At 39.8% G+C, this 12,790-nt stretch overlaps 1 protein-coding gene across 3 annotated transcripts in view; it reads right to left on the reverse strand.

Moving 5' to 3' along the window:
- The window catches only part of LOC144592148 (zinc finger FYVE domain-containing protein 16-like), a 57,008-nt gene that overhangs the window by 14,201 nt on the left and 30,017 nt on the right, over positions 1–12,790 (reverse strand). For 2 of the 3 annotated variants that reach the window (XM_078396568.1, XM_078396570.1), the window contains 7 exons: positions 12,600–12,757; positions 12,193–12,433; positions 10,816–10,935; positions 6,705–6,860; positions 6,126–6,350; positions 4,727–4,809; positions 1,634–1,738 (listed from right to left, as the gene is read on the reverse strand). In XM_078396568.1, coding sequence (XP_078252694.1) covers positions 1,634–1,738; positions 4,727–4,809; positions 6,126–6,350; positions 6,705–6,860; positions 10,816–10,935; positions 12,193–12,433; positions 12,600–12,757 — 1,088 coding nt within the window. The remainder of the gene's footprint in view (positions 1–1,633; positions 1,739–4,726; positions 4,810–6,125; positions 6,351–6,704; positions 6,861–10,815; positions 10,936–12,192; positions 12,434–12,599; positions 12,758–12,790) is intronic. The other variant, XM_078396569.1, reaches the window with a different exon arrangement.

Raw genomic sequence — 12,790 nt, forward strand, 5'->3', positions numbered from 1 at the left:
AATCCGCTGTCACCAACTACGGGCCCGCAATCCGCTGTCGGTAACTATGGGCCGCAATCCGCTGTCACCAACTACGGGCCGCGATCCGCAGTTTCCCCGCCCACTGCAGGCCCTGGATCCGCTGTCACCAACTGAGGGCCCGCAATCCGCTGTCACCAACTACGCCACGGGCCCGCAATCCGCTGTCACTTAACTACGGGCCGCAATCCGCTGTCACTTAACTATGGGGCGCAATCCGCTGTCACCAACTGCGAGCCCGCAATCCGCTGTCACTTAACTTTGCTATTGAGGGCGTGCAGCGTAGGTTTACTAGGTTAATTCCTGGAATGGCGGGACTGTCATATGTTGAAAGACTGGAGCGACTAGGCTTGTATACACTGGAATTTAGAAGGATGAGAGGGGATCTTATCGAAACGTATAAGATTAAGGTGTTGGACACGTTAGAGGCAGGAAACATGTTCCCAATGTTGGGAGAGTCCTGAACAAGGGGCCACAGTTTAAGAATAAGGGGTAGGCCATTTAGGACGGAGTTGAGGATAAAACTTTTTCAGTCAGAGAATTGTGAATCTGTGGAATTCTCTGCCTCAGAAGGCAGTGGAGGCCAGGTCTCTGAATGCATTCAAGAGAGAGCTAGATAGAGCTCTTCAGGAAAGTGGAGTCAGGGGGTATGGGGAGAAGGCAGGAATGGGGTACTGATTCTGAATGATCAGCCATGATCACTTTGAATGGCGGTGCTGGCTCGAAGGGCCGAGTGGCCTACTCCTGCACCCATTGTCTATTGTCTATTGAAATATGTAAACACACAATAGTAAGGAATAAGTGTAGAATAAAACCACAATACAAGCAAATTGACACATTTAATCAAACAGGCTGAGCACATCAGTGCTTTTGGGAGAAACTTGGAACAAATCATTATAATAATCAATGTATTGAAATGTTTTTCAATAATCTGTTTTAAGTATATATTTAGCATATGGTATGAAGTAATTTTCAATGTACTGTAGGGTTTCAATACAGTGAATTCAGAAAACTGCAAGAATTTATCACTTCATTATCTAAGTATTCAATATTCAAGATCTTGCCAGGAAAACAGGTTTAGATCTTCAACTAACAATGCTTCCATTACTGAATCTTTGACAGATTGATTAGTAGGACTGGATGTTACAATTCCTACGGTTTGCACCACAATTGACTGGTGTTGTTCTTGGGGGTGACCACTAGGTGATGTTGCTGCCATTCAGACACATCTTCAGTTGTGTACCTCAACATCACTGGGTGTTTTGGCCTTTTATCACAAGACACCCTCAGTTGAGGCAAGCCTGGGAGTGTGTCTTACGGTTAGCCTCTAGATGGTCACGTGGCAGCCCAGACAGCATCTCTTCTTTTCAGCCACAGCCAGTGACTGCTCCATTCGGCGACATTGGCAAGTTCTTTGATTGCTCTCCATTTGGGCCTGCCCCCTGACTCCTACTTCCATCAGGAGCCTTGCGGTGGAACTGGCTACAAAGCTCCTGCATCCCACCTCCATTGGACGCACCCTAACACTTCAACCTCGCTCCTCTGCCTTTGCTGCAAGGTGACAAAAAACATCCTCTCATAGCTTCAGGTAATCAGTTTAATTTATGTTACTAACCTCACTGTATCTTCTCTTGGGGATTTTAATTGAACTTTTCCCCATCTCCAGATGAAGCACCAGACCCTCAATTGTAGGCAACGTATATTGATAATTTCGAAGATCCTACAATGAGAGACAAGCTTCTGAGTATGAACAGCAACATTTCAACAGAGAAGTATTCAAAATAATTTTTTATCTTATATACCTAGTATCACGGCAATGCAAGTGTCGCCTGAAATTCAATTGCTTAATGAATACGCAAGTTGCAAATTGAAATTCTAGAGCATTGTTGATTTCATTTGCGGTTCAGATTAGTTAGATTTCATACATAGACCAATACCTTCACAGTAAACGGCTCCTGGGAGTGGTGTAGGACAGGGGGACCCAGGTTTACCACAGTGAAGAAGGCACAGCAGAGACTCCACTTCCTGAGGATCCTCAGGAAGACCAACCTGCAGGAGAAGCTCATGATGTCCTTCTATCGCTGCTCCATCGAGAGTGTGCTGGCATACTGTATAACCACATGGTATGCCAGCTGCTCAGAAAAGGACAGGAAGGCCCTTCAGAGGGTCATCACGACGGCCCAGAAGATCATCGGCTGCTCACTGCCCTCCCTGGAGCACCTGTTCAGCCTACGCTGCCGCAGTAGAGCAGGAAAAATAATAAAAGACCCATCCCACCCCGGCCACCGTCTGTTTGTTCTTCTGCCCTCTGGTCGACGTTTCAGGTCGATCAAATCCCGAACAAACAGACTCAAGAACAGTTTTTACCCCAGGGCCATACGAGAACTGAACACTACTTTCTGCAATAGGTCACACTGTTAAAACTTTTGTATTTAATATATTGGTATTTATTTGTTTTGCATTTATTGCATATATGTTTTTTACGCACCGTCAGGATTGCTATTTTTTAATTCCGTTGCACTTGTTGCAACGACAATAAATGAATATTATTATTATTATTATTATTGTTATTATTATTATTATATTGTTATTATTATATTATTATTATTATATTATTATTATTATTATTATTATTATTATTATTATTATTATTATTATTAAAGGCAGCCTTTGGCACACGAGCCTTCATCATTCAGGAAACTGAGTAGAAGTAGGGATGCTATCTTGTGTCTTGTACAAGATGTTAACGAGACTGCATTTGGGGTATATTGTTCAGTTTTGGTCACCCTTCTGTCTGAAATATGCCAATACGCTGAAATAAACTGCAGGGAAAGTTCCATATTTATGAGGATGTGGTCAGGACTCGAGGGCCAGACCTGGAAGGAGAGGTTGGGCAGTCTAGGACTTTATTCCTTTGAGTGCAGAAGGCTGAGGGTGACCCTAATAGAGGTATGCAGATTATGATTGACAATAGATAGGGTGAATGCACTCTCTTTTTCTCCACTACTGGGGAATCAAGAACAGGTTTATGGTGAGAGGTAATGATTTAATAGGAACCTGAAGGACAACCGTTTCACACAGAGGGTGGCGGATAGGAGCTGTCAAAGAAAGTAGTTAAGGTAGGTGTAATAACAACATTTGAAACTCATTTGGACATGTACATGAATAGGAAAGGTTTAGAGGGATATGGACTATTCCAGGCAGATGGAATGAGCTTGGTCAGCATAGACGAGTTGGGCCGAAAGGCCAGTATCCACGCTATATGACTATGACTAATTGTCTGCTCAATGTTTTCTAAACTTGCCCTTACACTTTAAGCACCTAGACCCTCACGTATGGGTCACCTGCAAATTTACAAATTATGGTTTGCATGCCAGGTGTAGGTCGTGAATATAGATAACAAAAAAAAGTAATGGCTTTTGTAGAACAATTCCCCTAACTTTAACTGAAATACATCTATATCGATCAAATCTGCACTGCTGCACAGCTTTTTGAAGAGTATCCTTTATTCTTTATTGTAGAAACAAAGAACTGCAGATGTTGGTTAATGCACAAAATGAGTCTGAAGAAGGGTCTCAGCCCAAAACATCACCGATCCATGTTCTCCAGGGAATCTGCCTGACCCGCTGAGTTACTCTAGCATTTTGTACCCCTTTATTCTTTAATCACTCTTCTCATTCTTTCTATCAAATTGCATCACCTCACTTTTCCCTGCATTCAATTTCATGGTCACATTTCTGTCCATTCTTTCCACCTGCTTATATCCTGCTGCTAAATATGACTATGCTGTTCAAAATACTGCCAGGTTTCCTGCCATCTGCATATTTACAAATTGTAGCTTGTTTTCCAAGGTTAAGCCATTTAAATATATATTTTTAAAGTCATGGTTCAAACAGAGAAAATCAGTATTCACCTTTCTCCAACCCAAAATTCATTACAACCTGTGTTATTTGTTATCAAGCCAACTCGGTATGCATGCCATTAATATTCCTTTTATGCCACATGCTTCAATTTTGCTAACAAGCCCCTTATGCGCAACCTCATCAAGTCTTTTAGATGTCTGAGTACACCACCTCGATTGAGTTCCCCTCATCAACTCCATCACCTCAACACAAAGTTCCAATAAATTGGTTAAACACCATTAGTTCTCAAATCTGTACTAGTTCATCTCAATTAATCAATTTTCTTCCAGGTGTCTATTAATCCTGACCCAGATCAATGCTTCTGAAAGATTTTCCACCACCGAGATTAAACTAATTTAATTTCCTGGTCTTATCCTTACTTTGTCTTTTGAACACATGAGTAACTTTAATCACTCTCCAGTCCTCTAGTGCTACCTCAGTATCCAATGTGCCGATTATGGTCAGTACTCTAATTTCCTCCTATATTCCCTCAAAATCTTGGGATGCATTTCATCTGGTCCGGATGACTTATCTACTTTAAGTAGATAACTGCCATGTTATCAACGTTTAAATTAAAGCTCTTATTTCTCTTCACATTCTTTGTACAAAACTTACAAATATTTGTAGCATCTTAGTAAATAATGTTTATTGCATTCACTTGCGCTGAATTTGCTTAATGTTATAATCAGAATTTGTTGATACCAGAATCAGGAATGAACCTGCATTCATTTTTGAATGTTTATGTATGACAAGCACATAGGAGGACAAAATTGCTAGAAATAGAATATGAACTCATAAATACTTACTGCTAGCAAATTCATGATGGTATGACCCGTTTCTCCAAAGAGTGCTTTACGGAATCGAACACTCATTAAAGGACACGGATAAACTGTCAATGAAAATACATAGCAATTAATAGCTATTTTGGTGGCTGTCACATTGGTATGAATGAATTGAAAATAGCAACTAAAGAGCTTCCCTGCCATTTCGGGCAAGTATTTGAAATTAGAAGAAAAGATTTAAATGCAAACCACAATCCTGTAGCAACCTAATTAGATTAAAGGTAATCGAATCATTGCATAGAGATCAAATGAGACATCACGGTTACATATTTCATGGTAAAATACTATAAAACTTTCCATGGAGATTTTCATATTCAGATAACCAATATATCTTTGTGGGATAGGATGTTAAGTTACAATTAAAACACAAAGTATTTGTGCTATAACTCCAGAATAAGCTCTCAACTAAGAAAACCAAGCCCAAAACCAAAGTATTATCTAACCAAAGTAATACACTAATTTACAATAAATAACTCCATATGTGAAAAAAAAGCAGTTACCTACATATTAATTCTCTTAAAAAAAACCTAATTGTGCAGATGCAAGTATATCATTGGGGTTATCAAGTGGGCACCTCCCTTCATTGGTGTTTTGTTGAGTTTTGCCCACGACACCTCGGGAAGGCACAACAGTTGGTTCTGGCGTCCCAGACCAACGTCCCCTCAATACCTGCTCTCATTCCTAAATAATCCATAGCGTTATGTTCATTCATACCTGTGGTAATACCACGATGACCACTTGTTCAATTATGTGGATCCACACAGTCCCAAACTCTACTTTTGCAGAAGATTCTCTCCTATTCCAGTGCCTTCTTCCCTTGTTGATGAACTTCTTCAGTAGCATAACAAATACAATGCTGAAACCTTAATAAATGGCACCCATGGAATGTGCTTTCTAAATGTCCATCATCTTCTTGGTCCTTAAAAACTCCCACTCACACCATTTGAAGATATTTAATTATCCTTTCACTTTATGCTGCCTTCTAATACTGGACGCAAAACTGACATTACTCTCTCTAGATCATGTGTTCTGTGTGTTCTCCTATACCCCTATTTTTAATTAATGAAATTTTTGTATTTTCTAATTGTTGGCATTATAACTATTTTCTAATGATACATTGAAAGAGGGACAACACTTGGCACAGTTTTGCTAATCTTTAATGATCCAACCAGATATAATTCTCTTCATTATTCCTAAATACCTCATAATTTTATTTCCCCATGAATTAATTACATTTCAACATCCTTCCGACTCATAAATCAACAAAGATTATGTACAATCTAGTGGAGTTAGCCAAAGAAATAATATAAATCATTCATCGGTCATTACATCAAATAGATTGCCACACAGGTTAAAAACTCACCATTGTATTCTGCTCCCAATCTTAGCATGAGTCGAATGGGAAACACTTTTGCCCAAGGTACTTCCAGTTTCTGAATAAGGATTCCAAACAAAAATGGACTACTTGGAATCAGTAAATTTGCTAGCATCTGAAAAGTAGGCATAACAAACAGAAAACCTCCATGATCTTTACTACCTAGAAAGCTTTCTGTGAAGGAAAATATCCCCAAATGGCCAATGGATTTTCCTGTTTAAAACAAGAGAGAACAATTACCAGTATTTTTAAGGATTCAAAGATTAGCAATATTTAGTTACTAAATATTTGAATCACATCAGTTCATCAAATAATACCAAACCACAATTTTGAAACAGATTAGAATTATTTATTTCTGAAATATCACTGAAATATTTTTTTAAGACCCACATTCACTCCTGCACACTTAATTATTTATTCAGAAGCTCGGTAATATAATTTGCTGTTTGAGTTGAATATATATTATAATTTACAAAGCAACATTTCATTCAAGAGATTACAAGCAACAACCATTCAGGATATGAAAGTTGCACCTTGATTATTTAAATAATGAGGCTTTGAACCTACCTTTAGATGCATCTTGATACAGTGTGAGAAAAAAGTTCAGGATATCTTTGTGAATTACATTTTCTTCAGATGAACACGACAACAAAATAACAACTTCTGCCTGGCCAACACCATGTAATCCGTTAGATACAAAGCACCAACATTTATTTGCAGCATCTGCATACATCACAGAAATAAAGATGGAAACAAAATGTATTACCTAAATCTCAGTTAAACTTCTGATCATTTTTTGAAAATACAACTTTAGCAGCACTAACGCCCTTTCAAAAATCAGCTGCATTAAAACATTGCCAGCCATAAAACCCCTCAGAACCACCAAATGGATAACAGAAAGAAGTACAAGTAAAATGTCAAGTGCAGTCTGAAAATCTGGAAGAAACAAGGGGCCTATTGGGATTAATGCTAGTACTGTTGAATGAAAGATCTGAAGCTATAGAGATGAAATTATTGAGAGTGTCATGAATGAAAAGCACGAGGAATTGCCAAGTTTAAAAAGGAAGTTGGCTTTCATTGCATTTTTGAAAAATATATTGGCATCTGGAGAATTATTACGGCATAATAAAGTCAGACAGCATCAAATTCAAATGTTTGTTTTTCTCTATGTTTAACTGGAGGAAACTACAACTCAAATGTCATGGTATGTACTACAGCATTCTACAGTTCACATTTCCCCCCACAGGTAAAAATCAGAACAGTCAAGGCGAACATTCAGGCAGAGATAATCAGGAGAGGATAGAACAAACCAGGCAAGGGATACTTAAAACAAATAAGATGCAATTTTATTGTGGAACATTGGGGGTGGGAAAGAACTTGGATTGACTGTAGATTCCTGAAAGCACAGGACAGAGGGAAAAAGTAGAAAATAAATGCTGATCGTGCTCATGGTATCTGGATCCCTTGACAGAATGATAAAAAAGTGGATGAACAAGATTATGTAGGGAGAGAGGTTTGTGATTTAGTGGGAGGTGGTTTGAGGGCAGTCTAATCCGAGTTTAATTCTTCATCACAGAATAGGATAAGAACTTTCAATGGAAACATTTGACAGAAGGATAACTTGGAATTAGGTCACGTGACCCGCTGTGCTTAAGGCTGGAAGAAAAAGATCATTATCACCCCATCTTTTTTATTAATTTCATTGTCAATGTTCTCATTGGCGAATCAAGATTAAATCAAATTATCAATTGTCAATAAAATCACAGATAAGAAAGTCTAATTGATGAATGAACAGACATTCTGACCAACAATTACCATTGATCCAAGGAAATAAAGATGGACAAGGTAAGCAGAAATTGAAAGCAGTTTAGTTTAGTTTAGTGATACAGCGCGGAAACAGGCCCTTTGGCCACCGAGTCCACACTGACCAGCGATGCCTGCTCATTAACACTTCCCTACACACATTAGGGACAATTTTACATTTACACCAAGCCAATTAACCTACAAACGTGTACGTCTTTGGAGTGTGGGAGGAAACAGCAGATCTTGGAGAAAACTCATGCAGGTCATGGGAAGAATGTACAAACGCAGAACAGACAAACACCGGTAGTCAGGATCGAACCCAGGTATCGAGCGCTGTAAGGCAGTAACTCCACCGCTACGCCACCGTGCCTCCCAGTCAGTGATCTTTATTTCCAATGGGGAATGCAGAGGATGTACAACTGGAGTTTCTAAGTATATATAAATAGCTACATTTGCCTCAACGGACACTTGAAATCATGGTGAGAGATGCACAGAGAGTCAATGTTGGATTAATTACAGTGCCCTCCAAAATGGGTACTGTAAGACCCATTATTTATTTATTTGCCTCTGTACTCCACAATTTGAGATTTGTAATAGAAAAAAATCACATATCATATCATATCATATATATACAGCCGGAAACAGGCCTTTTCGGCCCTCCAAGTCCGTGCCGCCCAGCGATCCCCGTACATTAACACTATCCTACACCCACTAGGGACAATTTTTACATTTACCCAGCCAATTAACCTACATACCTGTACGTCTTTGGAGTGTGGGAGGAAACCAAAGATCTCGGAGAAAACCCACGCAGGTCACGGGGAGAAAGTACAAACTCCTTACAGTGCAGCACCCGTAGTCAGGATCGAACCTGAGTCTCCAGCGCTGCATTCGCTGTAAAGCAGCAACTCTACCGCTGCGCTACCGTGCCGCCCATTTAACATGTGGTTAAAGTGCGCATTGTCAAATATTAATAAAGACCATTTTTATAAATTTTGGTTTCGCCATGTAGAAATTACAGCTGTGTTTATTTATAGACAATAGACAATAGGTGCAGGAGTAGGCCATTTGGCCCTTCGAGCCAGCACTGCCATTCAATGTGATCATGGCTGATCATTCTCAATCAGTTATTTATTTATACATAGTCCCCCCATTTCAGGGCACCATAATGTTTGGGACACATTGCTTCACAGGTGTTTGTAATTGCTCAGGTCTGTTTAATTGCCTCCTTAATGCCGGTATAAGAGAGCTCTCAGCGCCTAGTCTTTCCTCCAGTCTTTCTATCAGCTTTGGAAACTTTTATTGCTGTTTAGCAACATGAGGACCAAAGTTGTGTCAATGAAAGTCAAAGGAGCCATTATGAAACTGAGAAACAAGAATAAAACTGTTAGAGACATCAGCCAAACCTTAGGCTTACCAAAATCAACTGTTTGGAACATCATTAAGAAGAAAGAGAGCACTGCTGAGCTTACTATTTGCAAAGGGACTGGGAAGCCAAGGAAGATCTCCACAGCTGATGAGAGAAAAATTCTCTCCATAATGAACAAAAATCCCCAAACACCTTTCCGACTGGTCAGAAATACTCTTCAGGAGTCAGGTGTGGATTTGTCAATGACCATTGTCTGCAGAAGACTTCATGCTGAAGAGAAAACTGAAGGGTATGAGCCCCCAAAACAAGCATAGGCTAAAGATGGATGTAATACAGGCCTGGCAGAGCATCACCAGAGAAGACACCAAGCAACTGGTGATGCCCATGAATAGAGGACTTCAAACAGTCATTGCATGCAAAGGATATGCAACAAAATACTAAACATGACTACTTTCATTTACATGACACTGCTGTGTCCCAAACATTATGGTGCCCTGAAATGGGGGACTATGTATAAACACTGCTGTAATTTCTACATGGTGAAACCAAAATGTATAAAAATGGCCTTTATTAAAATTTGACAATGTGCACTTTAACCATATGATATTTTTTTCTAACACAAATCTCAAAGTGTGGAGTACAGAGGCAAATAAATAAATGATGGGTCTTTGTCCCAAACATTATGGAGGGCACTGTAAATGGGATCCAAACCTGGGGCAGTGGCATAACAGTTAAAAGATAGATCTTCTAAACAGAAGTAAAGACAAAAAATATCTAGCAACATTTGTAATTGATAAATAGAATAAACATTTCATGCCAATCTTTCCAATTTTAGTTTAGATAACAGATACAGCGTGGAAACAGGCCCTTTGGGCCACCGAGTTCGCAACGACAAGCGATCCCCGCACACTAACACTATCCTACACACACAAGGGACAATTTACAATTTTACCAAAGCCAATTAACCTACAAACCTGAAGTGTGGGAGGAAACCAGGGCATCCGGACAAAACCTACAGGTCACGGGGAGAACATACAAACGTCATACAGACAGCACCCGTACTCAGGATTGAACCCGGGTCTCTGGCACTGTAAGGCAGCAGCTCTACCGCTGCGCCACCGTGCCGCCTCTTCCAAGAAGAGGTCACTGACCTGAAACTCTGGAAAACTGAACAACTATGCAGGAAGATGTACGTTTAAAATGGTGTTCACACAGAATTAACACTTGAATTGTTATTGTAAAACTGACCCCCAGAACACCAGCCACTTTAACTCGGTTGCTTGAAAGAGTTAATTACCCAAGTACATTGCTTTGTGGTAAACGTACAGGATACTTTAAACAACCCCATCTGTGTGAACTAATCGTCTAATTCAGATTAACACATGCATGAAAATGCAAATTAAAAAAATTAACTTCTGGCTAATTTTTGGTGACAGTTCAATATTAGGATTAAAAATAAATTAATCTCATAATCTCAGAAAGGCATAATTAATTGGTGGATCTACTCACAATTTACAAGTTTCACATTAACGATAAGATTGGCATTCAGCACAAAGGTCAGGGGATTTGGCTCCCCATCCTTTAGCAGCATCATTGCCTGGGTCTGAGTTGGATGCTCCTCCACCACTACTGAGCCGCCAGATAAAGTAAAAACAGAATAAAGCAAAAGATTATTGTGAACAGCAAACACGTTGTCCATTTTATTAATCTAGAATACCATCTTCATCTTTAATAAAGCCAGAAACAAAATAAGACATTACCGACACATCTTGACCATGGTGCAAGTCAATAAAACACAACAGTTCCAGATTATGCTCTTAAATTCCTGATAAAGTGACCTCCCTTCCAAACCTTTAATCCATAAACATGAGAGTTCTATCTACAGAGCCATAATACAATTAATAGATAAAGGAAAATCTGCCAGTTTCACTCAACATGTCACATACCCAATGTGATCATTTAAAAAAAAAAAATCAAATGACCATTATAATTTAAGTGAAAAGCAGCATCGGTGGATCAGCTCTAACATGATTGTTGTGTTCTTAAGAAAACTTGTGTTTCATAAAATTGCATAAAAACAATTGTGTTAATGAGAAAAAGGAGTTGAGGTCTTGCGTTTCAGTCTAGTGAGGCCTGCTGGATCTCCCAACTGCGAACCATTTAACTCCCTTCCCATTTCTATACTGACCTTTCTGTTCTGGGCCTCTTCCACTGCCAAAGTAAGGCCACACACAAACTGGAGGAAAGCACCTCATATTCAACTTCGGTAGCTTAAAACCTAACTGAACTTTGCAATTTTACGTAAGTAACCGACAAATAAACCCTCCTTCCTCCCCCCACCCCCCCCCCCCACTCTTCCCTGTGCCTCAGCTAGACGGGTACCTTATCATCTCTAGCCTTTGCCCAATCATTTATCTATTTTTTTAAAAGCATTCAATTGTATCTACCTGTCACTCCACATGATGGGTGGCACAGTGGTGCAGCAGTAGAGTTGCTGCCTTGCAGTGCCAGAGACCCTGGTGCGATTCTGACTAACTACTGGTGCTGTCTGTACAGAGTTTGTTCGTTCTCCCCGTGACCTGCTTGGGTTTTCTGCTGGATCTCCGGTTTCCTCTCACACTCCAAAGATGTAGGGTAATTGGCTTGGTACGAGTGTAAATTGTCCCTAGTGTGTGTAGGATAACATTAACGTGCTGGGATAGCTGGGACTCGGTAGGCCGAAAGGCCTGTTTCCGCAATGTATTTCTAAACTAAACTCTCCTCTCATGCAGCTTTCTCCCCACCTCCCACAATTAGTCCGAAGGGCCCCATCGCAAAACATCACCTATCCATGTGTCTTTTTTCGTAAACCAGCATCCACAGTTCCTTGTATCTATCAAGAATTACCTTCTTGCTCTCCTGTTGTTACAACAATGGGAGGTAGACCATGCTCATCATCCGGAATGAGACTTGTAATCTTTGGAACAGACTTCCCAACAGCAGCCAGTGCTCTGTAGTCTGTTCGAGAAATGTCAGTCTTGATATCTTGAACGCTTGCCGGACCTGTTGTGATAGCTGAATCAGTCTTCACGGCATCAACTTGACTTGTAAGATCAGAAAGTACTTTATCTCCTGTACTATTTGAAGGCTGTAAATTGGAGGGAAGAAAAGACATTGAGCTTAAGCAATTCAGGTCTTTGTATTAGAAAATCCTCCAGATGCATATGTAAATTTATTTTAATCTAAATGAATAAAATATTGTCAATATGTAGATTTGCTGTTTAAGGAGAAGCTAACTTGGCATTAACTTATACCATTTTTGTTTCTTGAGTGATGTTACACACTTCTTCTGGTATTCCTCGGCCTATGCCAACTGGTGAACTTCCTGTCATTGTTGTTGAGTCTGCCACTTCTCCATTTGGCAGAATACCATCTGCAAACCAAACCCTTCTGTGCTCTTTGGGACAGGTGCCTGTTGAAGAAAAATCTTAAAATTCATACAAAT

Source organism: Rhinoraja longicauda, chromosome 3, assembly GCF_053455715.1.
Source record: "Rhinoraja longicauda isolate Sanriku21f chromosome 3, sRhiLon1.1, whole genome shotgun sequence".
Classification (NCBI taxonomy): Eukaryota; Metazoa; Chordata; class Chondrichthyes; order Rajiformes; family Arhynchobatidae; genus Rhinoraja; species Rhinoraja longicauda.